This window comes from Drosophila novamexicana, unplaced genomic scaffold (genome assembly GCF_003285875.2).
Source record: "Drosophila novamexicana strain 15010-1031.04,08,12 unplaced genomic scaffold, DnovRS2.1 tig00000877-arrow-arrow-pilon, whole genome shotgun sequence".
NCBI classification, from domain to species: domain Eukaryota; kingdom Metazoa; phylum Arthropoda; class Insecta; order Diptera; family Drosophilidae; genus Drosophila; species Drosophila novamexicana.
In genome coordinates this window covers 466,442-481,279 of record NW_020824831.1, presented here as the reverse complement: position 1 = coordinate 481,279, position 14,838 = coordinate 466,442, and the positions used below count along the sequence as shown (strand labels likewise).

Below are 14,838 nucleotides of genomic sequence, written 5' to 3'. Positions count from 1 at the left end.
TTTCAACTTAAATACTATGGGCTGAAAATGCTTTATATACCAATATACATGAACTTGAAACCGAACTGAACACAAATTGTCAAACTATTCCATTATATTTTCCAAATCCAGCGCGGCCACATTGCCTGGAAACAGATGCGCCTTCTGCATGGGCACCTGTACAAAATAACGTTCGCAGAACTTGGGGTTGCGTCGGGTGAGCACTTCGCTGAGTATTATATTATAGCTGATTTTCTTAGTTATAAGCAAGCGTCGAGATTCACCAGTACCGTAGCTGTTGGAGCGCAGTCCAAATTTGCCGGCAATCCTAAACATACAAAATATAATAAGCTTCCAGTTGCAAGAAGTTTAAGGATTTCGCTTACTGATGAAACGTTGCGCGTTCCTCCTTGGAGAAGGTGGGCTCAAATTGCATGTCGCGCATATCCTCCGAATTGACATAGTTCTCTATAAGCTTGCGATAATCGGCTAGATTGCCACGTGGATCGTCGGAGCCCAAGCCCATGCGATTGTTTTTTAACAGGTAACTAAAAATGATTCAGATGTTTAAATGAAGACAGCTAGGTTAAGGCAGGCAACATCTACCCCACGGGCTCCTCGCGTCCCTGCTTTTGGCGCCCCAAGCCACCGCCAGTCCAGCCCATTAATCGCATCATATGATAGCCCTTATTGCTTGCATCCAGCTTGGCGTCGCACAGATTGTCAGCAGACTCCTTGGTGACATTTATATTCACGCCATTTTTGCTTTTCTCGACCTTGATGGTCTCGCGCGCTGCATTCAACTGAGAAAAATTGTAAACTGTTAAGCTACGACACGCTAATCCTTCGGGCATTGCCTACCTTTATGCTATAGCAGTGCGTTTGCAGCAGCAGCACTGCCTGCTTATATGCAGCCAGTTTGGCCGCCTTTGGATTTTCGCCCCTGCCGCTGGCTATGATCTCGTCGTTTATTAGTATATCTGCTGTCTTGGACATATCGTCCGTTTGGGTTTCGCTTAGGCGCTCATCGTATTTCATTTTGGCTATGTTGCACGCGTTGCGCAAACAACTGCGTCCGCCGGCCAGATATATAATAAGATTTCCAAAGCGCAGGCCTTCAAAAAGATTCAGGGGCTCGCCGCCGCCGAAGCACAGGCGATTTTGGCTGGCGCTGGATGTTTGGAATTGGCGCTCCTGCAGTGAATGCGGTGGTCTGTTGGCAGCGGCACGCCCTAGTTGTTTGGAATATGTAATCAGCTCTTGTGGTTTCAGGCTCATATATATTTACGAGTAATATAACACATTTTCATCCGTCCTTAATTGTACTGTACATATTTAATGCTATTATTTATTGTTCCTTCTACCTTTGGCCCGCTGTTCGGCTGCATCCGATGCGGAGACAAATGTGCGCTTCAGGCGTTGCGCACGATTTTTGCGAAACTCCTCCGCAATATCTCTGGACAGCTCCGCCACTAACTGCATGGTTTCCGCTGGATATTTACAGCCCATGAATTCCATGTTGATGAACGTTTGTGCCAGACACACCAGTCGATCCTCATCAAAGCGATCTTTGTGCGCAAGCATAAAGTCACGGCGCAACTCCCAGTGCTCCTCGCTCTCGTACTCCGTTCTATAAGATTCCACATCCCAGTCGGTTGAAAATTCTGCGCTTTGCGCGTTTTTTTTCGGTTTACTCATTTTTATGCGACATTGTTTTGAGGTGCTGGGTATTTCATCTTCTACCTTTTGTCGTTTAACTGCTGTAGCCATTTGTCAGTGTGCTTAACTTAATCTTTAATAAACTGAATATTTATTTATACTGTATATCTTCATTTATTTTGTTTTTTCTGAAACAAAAAAAAAAATCTGGCACGCTGTGCTGTACTGCACGATAACAATGTCAATTAATCGCCAGTCTCAGGTAATCGCAAACATATTGTTATCGATAACGATTTCCCCATCTGGCTCTCTCTGCCAGCCTTGTGTGCCCGTGTTGTGTGTTTTTTGATTTTTCTGGTTTTTGTTAATTTTAATTCCGTGAACGAAGTGACGATTAACGTTACGAGTGTCTTTAAACTAAACGTGAATGCTGCAAGCTTCGAGGTCGTCCTGGAATAACGCATAAACAGCACAGCAGGAGCAGCAGCAGTCGCCAATATGAGCATACCCAACGAATATATTGCAAAAACGGAAGATGTGGCCGAACAGGTAATTCTCTTAGGATCATAAGCTGTGAAAGTTGTAAATTATGTTGCTGCAGCCATTTGGAGACCATTTGCAATTGGTCTAATCAACATTTTTGGCTGTCCAACTGGAAAATGCCCGGTGTCACTTAAAGTAAAAGCAATAGAAAACTGCCAACGTCATCCAAACGCGGCAAAGTTCGAAGCTCAATTGCAGCACCAGTTTCTGGCAAAGAGTGCTCCAAAATGGGTTTCTGCTGGCTGAGGTTTGTCCACTATCAATTTCGGTAGCTACATAGGTGAAATGCAGCTGGCAGCTAGGAATTCATATCTAATTGGCAATTGCTGAGAATACGCCATATGCGTTTACGCTCTGGATGTGCATGTGTGCGAGCTTCTGTGTGTGTGCGTGACTGCTTAGTCCATACTAGTGAAAGTGGTGAGAGTGAGCGGCATAAATGTTGCGTCGTCCATCTCGAACTAGGCGAGTTCCGTAATAAGTTTAGGAAAAGAAAATCTGGCAACCCGCTCAAAGCTTACATACATACGATATAATAAGTGAGTGTGTGTGAGCGCATGCTTCAATATTCAAATTATGCATTGAGCGATCGCTCGAGCTAGGCATAAAAACCCGTTACACGCCAAAAGAGATTCAGAGATAGCGCCTCGTATAAAATATAACGCGGAAGAGCAGCTGAGCGACACGTCATACCCCGCCACTGTCTTGCCAAATCAACAGTGTCTTGTCAAAAAAAGCCACGCTCCAGCATGTTGTAAATTTCTGGGCCCTTATCACAATCAACTTAAGTGGACGCTTCCCTATCGATGTTTCAATAACATTTAAACTCCCACTCCCATTCACTTATCAAATGCTTTTGCCGGCGTACGCAAATATTTTATACATCTCTGAAAAATACACTAAAAGAAAAGTATACATAATTGTACATGAAAGATTAAATGTAGAGATGTGCTTGGGGTGTTAAAGAGAAAAAAATAGAAATGAATATTTATTCATAGAAAACCAGTTTACAAACACATGGTGCTCCGAGTCAATTCTTATTTGCGTAAAATTATAATGTCAAATGCAAAATTCTTGAATATCTAAAAAAAAAATAATTCAAGGTCTGAATTTATTCAATAATAGTGTTGTAAAAAACTTTTACATTAGAATGAAGTGTATTTTTCTTTAAAATTAGACCGTTTTTTTAAACTGCATTTTAACAAATCGTTTTCTATGGCTAATAATGCCGTAATTTTTCTCAGTGTATTGATCAGCGAAAAATGGATGGGCAAATCTATTGCTCAGCATAATTTATTTTCCTGTTCGAACCTCATTTTACAGCACTATCGTAAGCACACACACACACACACACACAGATACTCACGTAAATAGATTATGCTCTCGAAAATCTGTTATCAATTAATTTTGTTTGTATTATTTGTATTCAACTTCTAGGTTATCAAGCGCGGCAAATATGTGCTACCAACTGTTGCACGGCTATGTCTCATTGCCACTTTCTTCGAGGATGGCCTGCGCATGTATTTCCAATGGAACGAACAGCGTGAATACATGGACATGAGCTGGGGCTGCGGCAAGTTTCTGGCCACCGTTTTTGTGCTCACCAATCTGTTTGGCCAACTGGGCGGCTGTGGTATGGTAATGGCTAGATTCAAGGTGGACATTGCGGTCGGTCTGCTCTTTTTCATTGTGGTGCTACAGGTGAGAGCAATCGATTATATATTATTTGTGGCTTGTATATGATCACACTCTGTCTCTTTTTTTTGTAGACAATAGCCTACTCCATACTGTGGGACTTTCAGTTCTTGCTACGAAACTTTGCTCTGATCGGAGCTCTGCTGCTGGTGCTTGCCGAGGCCCGGATCGAGGGACGCAGCTTATTTGCGGGCGTGCCATCTTTGGGCGACAACAAACCCAAGAACTTTATGCAGTTGGCCGGCCGCATACTGTTGGCATTCATGTTCATCACGCTCATCCGTTTCGAGTTAAGCGTGTGGAATATTATTCAGGATATAATTGGATCCACCCTGATGGTACTCGTTGTGCTGGGCTACAAGACAAAGCTGTCAGCGTTAATTCTTGTTGCGCTGCTTACTGCCCTCAATTTGTATCACAATGCCTGGTGGACTATTCCGTCGTACAAACCGCTCAGGGATTTCTTGAAATATGACTTTTTCCAGGTAAGTCTCTTTAGATTAGATACAAACTTTTTGTGTGTTTATGTGTATACGTATTACAGACACTTTCGGTCATCGGTGGCTTGCTCATGATTGTATCCTTGGGCCCCGGTGGTGTATCTATGGATGAGCACAAGAAGAAGTGGTAGAGCGTCTAGAAATTCGCTGAAAAGTAAACAAACAAAAACTTGACTTTTATTGCGATTAACTCTTAATGAGAACATTTAGTTAGAATTACCATAAAATGGAACAACAGGAGGAGAACAGCACAACAACACATAAACAGAAAAAAATATGAGATAATAAACTTGACTTATTGATAAATTCAAAAGGGACTTCCGCAATATCCAGGCTTTACCTTTACGGCCCACCAATAAACATTCGCGCACGTTCAACGACAAACTATTCGTATACATATAAGACATTTCGTTTTGTACATAAAATACGGCGATTTTATGCCCCAAATGAGAGACATTAACTGATTTTATATTCATTATATTCTGTCCACGCATATATTTTGCAGTCTTTTTTTATTTTTACCTTGTACACCCTCAATTTATAAGTTGTAATATTTTTTGTGTTTGCGTTTGTTGTTTGATAAGAAGTTCGGATTATGATAATGGTGTATAAAATATGATGATGATTGTACCAATTGACGATGATTTGTTTCTTTCGTTTATAAGCAAAAGTGTACTAGAATTAAATTGTAACGTTTTAATAAACAACTAAAATTACATATTGATTGAACAACTTTTTAAAAATGCGCCAAATTCATTTAGCTCTTTTCTGTTTTTTTTTTTTGTACCGATTGCTGGTTATGACCAGGGCTGGGTAATAATCGTTACAGCAGGCTCTGAATGCCGTTTATCGATTTCGTTATCGACAGCTATCAATAATTTCAGCGGCAAGATGCAACATATCCAAGCAAAGGTGTTTATTTTCATATACAACTGATTTTTAAATAAAATTTGCTTACTGTTGCATGTATATATTGATCGCGTAGGTAACGCCCATAGTTGTGCCCGTTTACGAGTTGCCCGAGTACGTCTGCGTTGAAACCTGCTGCATCACTCAGCAGTTTGCCAAGGAACACAATATTAGTGGAATTTCAAAAATTAGCAAAAATATTGCGGCCCTGTGGACGTTTGATAATTATAAACCGTCACCGAAAGAGCAACGAACCATGCCCACAACAGAGAGCGTTAAGCAGGACAACAGCGTGCCCTGTCGCATGCGAGAAATACAAACGGAGAGGATATCCACAGCAGATGTGGGCATACAATGCAAGCGAGACGATGACGAAGACGAAGCGTGGATTGAGCCGCAGCCGTCGACAGATCCGGATGAACAAAGCATGGAGCAGGAGAGCAAATTTCTATCTTATGTGAGTCAACACACCAGCATGTTTCCCAATGGCATGCTCGAGTGCCTGATCTGCGGCGAGGTGGCCAACTATCTGCTGGAGCATCAGCGGCACATGGCGATGCACTATGGACCGCGTGCCCTGTGCTTCAGCTGCGGCAAGCTGATCAAACATCAGCATTTGATCGGTCAGCATGGCTACAGTTGCACGGCGCGTCCCCATGCCCGCAGCCGACCACCGATCCATATGCAGTGCCCGCATCTGCATTGCAGCTTTACGGTCGCCTCAAAGCAACAGCTGCGGCGGCATCTGAAAAAGCATCTGAACGTTAAAGCCCATTACTGCCTGCAGTGCCGCAAAAGCTTTAGCTCGTCCACACAATTTCTGGTGCATCGCATGCTGGTCTCCGCCTGCAGCAGAGCCAAACACATATATCTAGGCCAGAGGACGCGACAGGCGCATGTCAAAGCCCAGATACATCGTTGCACTATTTGCCTGAAGCGTTTCAGTAATGCGTTTCGCTGTGTCCTCCACAAGCGCCGCTGCATCCTGCAGCATCAGAAGCGTATACGCTGGCTCCTAACGCAATGATTAACCAAGGAATTTGCCTAAATTGTATTTTATTTTTAGTGCATAACAACATTAATCAAAAATATATGTATATATATGCGCTCTTATGACGCTTGCACGCCGTGCGCCTTCTTTAAGCCCTGATACAGCTGCAGCTTCTCCAGGTTTACCTCCTTGAGCGTCTGCACGGCCAGCTCCAGTTGCACCTTCTTCAGCGCATGCTTGCTGCCAATATACTGTTCGATGAACTTCAGGCTGAGCTCATCGGCGGCGAAATCCTGCTCCGTTTTGCCAATGGCCGTTTGGATTTCGTGCTCAATGGCATTTTCCGCTGGCTTTTTCAAGCAGCTGAGCAGCTCGGCAAGCGCCCGTTGAGCGGGAGTTGGCTTCAGTGCCTCCAACTGGCTGAGAATTGGCTTATAGTCCACGGGCACTTGATGTATCTTGTAGCTGAGCGCAATTAGCTCAACAGCATTGTGAAGATAATCCCGGCGTATCATGTCGTAGAGCAGATCGTCAATGCAGCGATGCCAGGCGTAGAAGAACGCCATCGGTCCAAAGTGGCGGGTGGAGCGCAGCAAATCGAATTCTTTCGACTCATTTAGATGTGCAAAGACTTTGGCCGAAAAGTTATGGAACTCTGCCTCATAAGGCTCATATTGCACTGTCAGGCGATCCAGCACGAACTCATATTTGTGATCATCCAAGCAACGCTGCAGCAGCTCATCGTGGGTGAACATGCGCGGGGTATAGGATCGGCGGCCCTCCAATGGAAAATACAATTGATTCATGCGTTTCCGAGTTTCCAATGGGGCATAGGCCAAGGTTCCGTCCACATCTCGCACCACAATTTTGCGTTCCAAATTGCGCAGACCAAACGTGATGTCTGTGAAAACGTATTTGGTGTCGGCGAAATCCTTCAGCGCCGGATCCTTGGATATAATGTGCTCAGTGTCCTGTTTGATCTGAACAACCGGCGGCATTTGTAGTAATTTCTTTGCCTTTTCAATGGTTTGCAAAAACTCCTTTTCCAGTTGTGCGGTGGTCATGAATTTCGTCTCTGTGCTATTGTCCGGGACGGTGCGCTTCCGGAAAACCTTCTCCAGCTGCAGTTGCGTCATGGACTGAAGCAGGCGCTGCGTTTCGGCATCTGTGAACAGCGGTTGGGGATCTTTATCGTATTGGAAGCTGGCATTCTTTTCAGCGGCATCAGCCAAGGAGCGTCGCGTTTGCTCTACACCCAGCTGGAGTCTTTGCTGGGCATTCAGTTTGCGTAGTTGCCTCAAAATTAACATTTTTATTTCAATAAACCTGCAAAGAATCAAAGCCAAAACACACGAGCAAATAACCTGCGCTGCTAGCAGTGCTGTAAAGTGTCATAGCAACGCCACTATGCAGCACTGTCAACTATCGACGAGTTCAACTATCGTGCGGCGTAACAACAGCTGTTGGTGTGTCCCTGGGATTGGCAAAGGAAAATACTTTCGGCAAGTATAACGCAATTTTTTTATTTCGGCAGTTGAGTTTTTTTCCAAGAAAAATTTGGCTTGCCGCGCATTAAGCAATATGAATAGTGTACATAACGCTTTTGCTGCGGCGCAAAAGCGACGCTTGTCCGAATGCGAGGTAAAGCAAACGGACGCGCCCCTACCGCTGCAGGAGCAACCGGAGCCGAAGCAGCGCAGAACAGAGCTGCAGGAGCAGCGGCAGCAGCAGGAGGAGAAGCAGCCACATAAGAATCATCTGCTGAGCTTCTGCAATGAGCTGCTCTATGAGATATTTAAGTATCTGGACTCGGCCTCCATAATGGCGGTGATGCAGTAAGTGGGGTGCCTCTTATACAAAACAACAACAATTGAACTTAATTTTCTTTGTCTCTGCTAGCTGCTCGCCGCGCTTTGAGACTTTGCTTTTGGATCATCGCTTCTGGCACAATATTGATCTCAGTAATGCGCCGCTGCCGTTGGGTATATTGGAGGAGATACTGGGACGTGCTACAGAAAAGACGCACACCATTAAAATCTGTGGGCCACCCTCATCGCAGCATGTTGCTGGCGAGTTTAAGCAGTTCACATGCACCCTGACCTCGGTGTTTCCCAAGGTGGCCACACAGTTGAAGGTCCTGGAGCTGCAGGGCGTCAGCCTGGACTTTGAATGTGTGCGTAGCTCTGTGCATTGTTCAAATTACATATATTATTTAACCTGCTACCTAATACAGATACATATATCGGAATTCCCATCCTCGCTGAAGCGTTTAACGCTCAAGGATTGCAGCGTAAAGATTGGAGATCATGAGAAGAGCATATTTCATACAATAGAAAAGCAATTGGTTGTGTTGGAGGTAGTTGTGGGCGACCAATTGGAATCAGCCTTTATTAATATGCCTTTTTATATCTAATAGGACCTGAGTATCGAGGATAACAATTGGTTTGAGCCATCCTACATTATGGCGCTCTCGAAGCTGCCCTCGCTGCGCCGACTCAGCCTAAAGGGCTGCCAAATGATGTGCAAATTATTGCCCTATGGCAGCATGGCGGTACGCTTTGGCTTTCAAAAGTTGGAGGTTTGCTTTGAGCTATATATAGTAGCGTTTATCTACAGTCACCTATTACCTTGAACAGGTGCTCGATTTGCGTCTGACGCCCATTAACAACTCAGATCTGCAGTGCCTTAGAGCCATAAAGGGACTCAGGGAACTGCTGCTGGATTCGCCTCCGTTGCTGTGTCCAATGATGCAAAAGTACGGTTCGCATCTCGCACAGCAATTTTGCATTTCGAATTGCGCAGACCAAAGGTGATGTCTGTGAAAACGTATTTGATGTTGGCAAAGTCCTTCAGCGCCGGTTCCTTGGATATAATGTGCTCGGTGTCCTGCTTGATCTGAACAACCGGCGGCATTTGTAGTAATATCTTTGCCTTTTCAATGGTCTGAACAAACTACTTGCAAGTTGTGCTGTAGTCATGAATTTCGACTGTGTACTGTTGTCCGGGTCGGTGCGCTTCCGGAAAACCATCTCCAGCTGCAGTTGGGTCATGGACTAAAAACAGGTGCTGCGTTTCGTCATCTGTGAACCGCGGTGGGGGGGTCTGCATCGTATTGGAAACTGGCATGCTTTTGACCTGGCCTCTTTGCTGGGCATTCAGTTTGCGTAGTTGCCTCAAAATTAAAATTTGTATTTAAATAAACCTGCAAACAACCAAGGCCAAAACGAGCGAATAATTTGCGCTGCTTGCAGTACTGTAAAGCGTCACAGCAACGCCACTATGCAGCACTGTCAACTATCGATAAATTCCACCATCGTGCGGCGTAACAACAGCTGTTTGTGTGTCCCTGGGAATAGCAAATGAAAAATACTTTTGGCAGGTTTGGCGTTTTTTTTAGCTGCCGTTTTTTTTTTATTTCGGCAAAAAGTTGAGTTTTTTTCCAAGAAAAAAAATTTGGCTTGCCGCGCATTAAGCAATATGAATAGTGTACATAACGCTTTTGTTGCGGCGCAAAAGCGACGCTTGTCCGAATGCGAGGTAAAGCAAACGGACGCGCCCCTACCGCTGCAGGAGCAACCGGAGCCGAAGCAGCGCAGAACAGAGCTGCAGGAGCAGCGGCAGCAGCAGGAGGAGAAGCAGCCACATAAGAATCATCTGCTGAGCTTCTGCAATGAGCTGCTCTATGAGATATTTAAGTATCTGGACTCGGCCTCCATAATGGCGGTGATGCAGTAAGTGGGGTGCCTCTTATACAAAACAACAACAATTGAACTTAATTTTCTTTGTCTCTGCTAGCTGCTCGCCGCGCTTTGAGACTTTGCTTTTGGATCATCGCTTCTGGCACAATATTGATCTCAGTAATGCGCCGCTGCCGTTGGGTATATTGGAGGAGATACTGGGACGTGCTACAGAAAAGACGCACACCATTAAAATCTGTGGGCCACCCTCATCGCAGCATGTTGCTGGCGAGTTTAAGCAGTTCACATGCACCCTGACCTCGGTGTTTCCCAAGGTGGCCACACAGTTGAAGGTCCTGGAGCTGCAGGGCGTCAGCCTGGACTTTGAATATGTGCGTTGCTGTGTAAATTGTTCATATTATATATAATATTTGACCTGTGGTTTATACAGATACATATATCGGAATTCCCATCCTCACTGAAGCGTTTAACGCTTAAGGATTGCAGCGTAAAAGTTGGAGATCATATCAAGAGCATATTTCATACAATAGAAAAGCAATTGGTTGACTTGGAGGTAGTTGTGGGCGACCAATTGGAATCAGGCTTTATTAATATGCCTTTTTATATCTAATAGGACCTGAGTATCGAGGATAACAATTGGTTTGAGCCATACTACATCATGGCTCTCTCGAAGCTGCCCTCGCTGCGCCGACTCAGCCTAAAGGGCTGCCAAATGATGTGCAAATTTGTGCCCTACGGCAGCATGGCGGCACGCTTTGGCTTTCAAAAGTTGGAGGTTTGCTATGAGCTATATATAGTGTTTATATAAAGTCCTAAAACCTTACCTATTACCTTAAACAGGTGCTCGATTTGCGTCTGACGCCTATTAACAACTCAGATCTGCAGTGCTTTAGCGCCATTGAGGGACTCAGGGAACTGCTGCTGGAATCGCCACCGTTTCTGCCACCGGAGCCAAGTTTGCCAGCAAGAGCAACCAATGGAAATGTCAATCCTGGCAGCGAGGAACCCAATTCTCCAGTCCCAGATTCACTGAAAATGCTAAACGATGATGAGCCATCGACATCGCGCGCGGCCATGGAGCATTTACGTGCCTGCAAAATAGCCCAGAGTCAAGAGTCGACAACCGATGCTCCAAAGCCAGCTAGCGATACATTTACCTCGGATAATTGCAACCTTAGAAGGGAAGCGGACGATGCCAAGCGTTCCAACAGCACACCAAAGCGCAGTGGCGGCTGTGCTTCGTCAGGGTCCGATGACGAGGACACATCATCGACATCTGCGTCCTCCTCCGATAAATCGGATAGTGCGGCAGCGCACAGCAATGAGCATAGCTCCGATGCGGATGGCAATGGGGGTATACAGTCACCGCTTGTGGTTATCGCGCTTCCTAGTGTGGCACGCGAGCAGTCGCCAGCGCCCGCAGAGAACGCCGAAAATCCTGAGCCGGCCGAGCATGCAGCTGCAACAGAAGCAGGAACTCCGCGAGCCTACATCTATGTACAGGAAGGTGCACCTGCTGATGCCCAGCGACCAGCAATGGCTTCTTTTTTGCAGCAGATGGTGGATCAGATACATACACTTCGTGGCAATCAGCCGGCGCACAGTCGTTTTTTGCCGCGTCGCGATCAGGTCATCTATATGAATCCGCAGGCCATGGCCGAGCCATTGCTGGTCATGCAATCGCGACGTCATCGCACGCATCCACGCGGAAACTTTGAGCAGGTTGTGCATCATCCGATGTTCTGGAACATGCTGGATCCGCTGGACAGGGACTATGCACGTCGGCAGCGCAGATGCCAACCGGTTAGTCCACTACCGCCGCAGGGATATGTCTCGGATCGGGCCATTTATAGTTTTGGTCGTGCCGCCAATCCCGTACAGCCAGAAGTCGTTTGGATACGCAACTCGAATCGTTCGCCAAACAATCGGCTCGAACGCATTCAGCTACGCAATTATCCGCACATCACAAACTATACGCTGGAGCATCTGCTGCAGTGCTCACCAAATCTGGTCTATATCGATGTGAGTGGCACGAGCATAACGCTCCTGGGCTTGCGCAACTTTAAGAAGCTGAAGCCAAACTGTGAGGTGATTGCAACGCATTTAACAATGGATGAGCAGCCGGAACAGACAGAGACTGAAGAGGTCGTTATATCGGAGCCAGAAACGGAAGAACGAGCAGCCGACGTGAATCTCAGCATTGACAATGATGAACAGCAGCCGAATCAGCTTGAACCCGAACATCAGCCCCAACCACACGCCCAACCCGACGAGTCTTAGATTTTTTTTTATCTATGCATGATAAAGACCCACCCTTATTCCTGTAATCCTTTTTGAATGTTCCATGCTTGATGGCGCCTTGATCAGCCAACGGCATCGCCATTTGGGTAGCTATATGTGTCTGTGGCACCTGCTGCTCTGGCGCTGAGTTATTTAGTATTATGTTTGGAACGTATATATTTATATATATATGGCCGCTTAACCGAATGTATAAACCTACTTGTTAAGCAATTAAACGATAAACCATTTTGGAATTGACAAACTGATGAAATGTTTATTTGGTAGCCGTGAAAGTGGAAAAAACAATTGTTCAGTTTCGCTTTCTGAAACGCAATTAGGAAACTTGTTTGAAAACGTCGGTGGAAAATTTGTGGAAACTCAATTCTCAGTTAACTAGTGTTTAAAAATTTCTCTTTTTTTTTTGGTGGGTGGGGGCGTTGGTTTACTTGTCGTTTTCATTGTTGGAAGACTCCTCCTCCTCCTCAACATCCGAGTCGTCCTCGCTATCCTCAGTCTCGGTGTCCGAAGCATCTGTGCTCTGGCAATCGGCTATTTCACCAGTAAAGAATATCACGGCTTTGGGTATAACGCGCTCCTTTAAATAGAAGCCCAGCTCAAAGTCGTTCTGAAGTATAGCCTGTCGATATGATATTTAATACTTAGTGCATATCTTAACTTATAATTAGAGCAAATGCGGCTTACGTTTATGTCACAAAAGTTGGGATCTTCGGGATCATCCGGCAGAGTGGGTGGCGTAAAGAAGTCAAAGAATGACGGTTGATCTGCAGTAAAAACAAGATGGAATAGTTATATTGCAGACTCATAGCAAATGGATATATTTCGGAGCTAGTAAGGGCCTTAATTGCCGAGCTTTATCAAGATATCTTGACTGTTTCAGAGAGAGGGGGCTATATAGGGTAAACTAGTATTGCGATGTTGATTAAACTCGTATTAACTATGGTCAAGATATTTTGAAAAAGCAGCTATATGATACTAATATTCCGATTCAGTCAGAAATTATAGCTAGAAATATATTACCAATAAAACTAACCATTTTTCTCACGCTCCAAGGACTGTTTCCAATCGATGTGACAACCCTCGCATTTCACAATCTCGGCGCCGTCATAGGACAAAGGATCCTCCGTATCGGGCACACAGTTTAATATATAGGTCTTCGTGAGTACACGATTCTTGAAGTAATCGTTTTTCTCAAAAGTAAATTCAATTACAAACTTGACGGTGTCATCGTTATAATGCTTGGTTCGTATATCGCACAGGTGCTGCGAAGTAGAGAAATCTTTAATAGAGCCATGTCTGTGTATTGGATTTTGATAAACTTACCGATAATATTTTCTCATCCTCCTTGCCAATGAATTCGGTGTAGGAGGCTTTAAGCACCTTTAGCCAAAAGTTGGCCACATTCTCACTGGAAGTGGCATCGCCATGATTTTGTTTCTTGAACTCACTGAGAAATTAAAAATGTAGTTATTATCAAGGCAGCAAAATGGCTTTTGGGCGAACCGGTTCGATCAAAACCAAACCAAATAGAACCGATTTATTTCAAAATAATTTAATTTATACTTGAACCAATTCATTTAATAAAAATAGTTAGCCATCTCGCGATGAACCAAAGATCAAACTGAACCTTTAGGTAGGACTAAATATTGGTTCGAACCGCTACGCGGAATATTTGTTTTGGTTTTCAGCCGTAGAATTTCCTATGTATAGATTAATGCTTACTCGAGTATCTTTTTGCGCTTGTCAAATATCTCGTTATGTTTTTGCTCGTAAATTTTTTCCATATTGTAAATTTCACGCTGCATCTTGACATCCAGATTGATGGTATCCAGATATAGCTGCTTTAGTTCACCAATAATTTTCTTTTCATCCTCTGTAAATTCCTGAAAATAGCCAAACATTATCATATGTTATGCTCCCAGTTGAATATCAGCCAGCCTCTGCAAATTGTCTCACATTCTTTTCAGTTTTAACGATCTGCTGCGGCACATTGACCTTTAGCTTGGTGGTATTACGGGAGCGTAGTGGTTCCATATTAGTCTAAGTAATTTGTTTAGATGTTTATCAAATAAATGTTGGCACGAATTTTCGTTTATTATTAAAAATTTTTACAATATTCTATATCTGACGGGAATGTATTGTGAGCTGTTGTAGCACAAATGATTTTATAATGTGTCCTCAAAGTTCTGACAACCAAGTTGACACAAAAATCATCGCTCACTGAACATGTTTCGTTTAGTTTACAACTTAAATTATATTTTGGTGTATTATTAACATTTTCTGAAATCAAAACAATGATATTTCTGTGCCTATTATTTGCACTATTTAACATATGTATATTATTCAAGAATAGGCACTGCCGACTTCATTAGTTATATAGATGCTATATATGTAAATGCTGGACATGTAGATTACGTTAAATCCATATCGATAAATATCGATATCGGAAAAAATGGGAGCATCAACAGTCGAGTCGAGCACCCATATCTTTATATATGTATTGCTGCATCAATCCAAGAGACTAAGAGATCTGGGCATGTAGGTATACCAAATGAAGATTACGTTA

General features: G+C 44.2%; 7 protein-coding genes across 7 annotated transcripts; 4 read left to right on the top strand and 3 right to left on the bottom strand.

Moving 5' to 3' along the window:
- Window positions 1–7: 7 nt before the first annotated feature.
- LOC115765048 (NF-kappa-B-repressing factor) lies at window positions 8–2,140 on the bottom strand. The gene is made up of 5 exons (XM_030708422.1): window positions 1,344–2,140; window positions 841–1,211; window positions 586–782; window positions 366–527; window positions 8–307 (listed from the first exon to the last, which is right to left on the bottom strand). The coding sequence occupies exons 1-5, from the start codon at window positions 1,747–1,749 to the stop codon at window positions 85–87; spliced, it is 1,359 nt and encodes a 452-aa protein (XP_030564282.1). The 5' UTR covers window positions 1,750–2,140; the 3' UTR covers window positions 8–84.
- Window positions 2,137–4,689, top strand: LOC115765045 (surfeit locus protein 4 homolog). Its single transcript, XM_030708418.1, has 5 exons — window positions 2,137–2,187; window positions 3,619–3,882; window positions 3,951–4,361; window positions 4,421–4,530; window positions 4,587–4,689. Exons 1-4 carry the CDS (start codon window positions 2,137–2,139, stop codon window positions 4,505–4,507), a joined length of 813 nt encoding a protein of 270 aa, XP_030564278.1. The 3' UTR covers window positions 4,508–4,530; window positions 4,587–4,689.
- Window positions 4,690–5,223: 534 nt separating this feature from the next.
- LOC115765056 (zinc finger protein 3 homolog) lies at window positions 5,224–6,380 on the top strand. Its single transcript, XM_030708429.1, has 2 exons — window positions 5,224–5,288; window positions 5,362–6,380. The coding sequence occupies exons 1-2, from the start codon at window positions 5,268–5,270 to the stop codon at window positions 6,310–6,312; spliced, it is 972 nt and encodes a 323-aa protein (XP_030564289.1). The 5' UTR covers window positions 5,224–5,267; the 3' UTR covers window positions 6,313–6,380.
- LOC115765053 (28S ribosomal protein S22, mitochondrial) lies at window positions 6,336–7,655 on the bottom strand. Its single transcript, XM_030708427.1, has one exon. It carries the CDS (start codon window positions 7,584–7,586, stop codon window positions 6,396–6,398), a length of 1,191 nt encoding a protein of 396 aa, XP_030564287.1. The 5' UTR covers window positions 7,587–7,655; the 3' UTR covers window positions 6,336–6,395.
- Window positions 7,656–7,739: 84 nt separating this feature from the next.
- Window positions 7,740–9,494, top strand: LOC115765054 (F-box/LRR-repeat protein 12-like). The gene is made up of 5 exons (XM_030708428.1): window positions 7,740–8,111; window positions 8,176–8,449; window positions 8,510–8,632; window positions 8,693–8,854; window positions 8,913–9,494. The coding sequence occupies exons 1-5, from the start codon at window positions 7,858–7,860 to the stop codon at window positions 9,087–9,089; spliced, it is 990 nt and encodes a 329-aa protein (XP_030564288.1). The 5' UTR covers window positions 7,740–7,857; the 3' UTR covers window positions 9,090–9,494.
- A 179-nt stretch (window positions 9,495–9,673) lies between these two features.
- LOC115765052 lies at window positions 9,674–12,441 on the top strand. Its single transcript, XM_030708426.1, has 5 exons — window positions 9,674–10,007; window positions 10,072–10,345; window positions 10,405–10,527; window positions 10,588–10,749; window positions 10,815–12,441. The coding sequence occupies exons 1-5, from the start codon at window positions 9,754–9,756 to the stop codon at window positions 12,252–12,254; spliced, it is 2,253 nt and encodes a 750-aa protein (XP_030564286.1). The 5' UTR covers window positions 9,674–9,753; the 3' UTR covers window positions 12,255–12,441.
- An 89-nt stretch (window positions 12,442–12,530) lies between these two features.
- On the bottom strand, window positions 12,531–14,424 carry LOC115765057 (nucleosome assembly protein 1-like 1). The gene is made up of 6 exons (XM_030708430.1): window positions 14,229–14,424; window positions 13,995–14,155; window positions 13,596–13,719; window positions 13,306–13,534; window positions 12,957–13,036; window positions 12,531–12,891 (listed from the first exon to the last, which is right to left on the bottom strand). The coding sequence occupies exons 1-6, from the start codon at window positions 14,304–14,306 to the stop codon at window positions 12,697–12,699; spliced, it is 867 nt and encodes a 288-aa protein (XP_030564290.1). The 5' UTR covers window positions 14,307–14,424; the 3' UTR covers window positions 12,531–12,696.
- Between the last annotated feature and the right edge of the window lie 414 nt (window positions 14,425–14,838).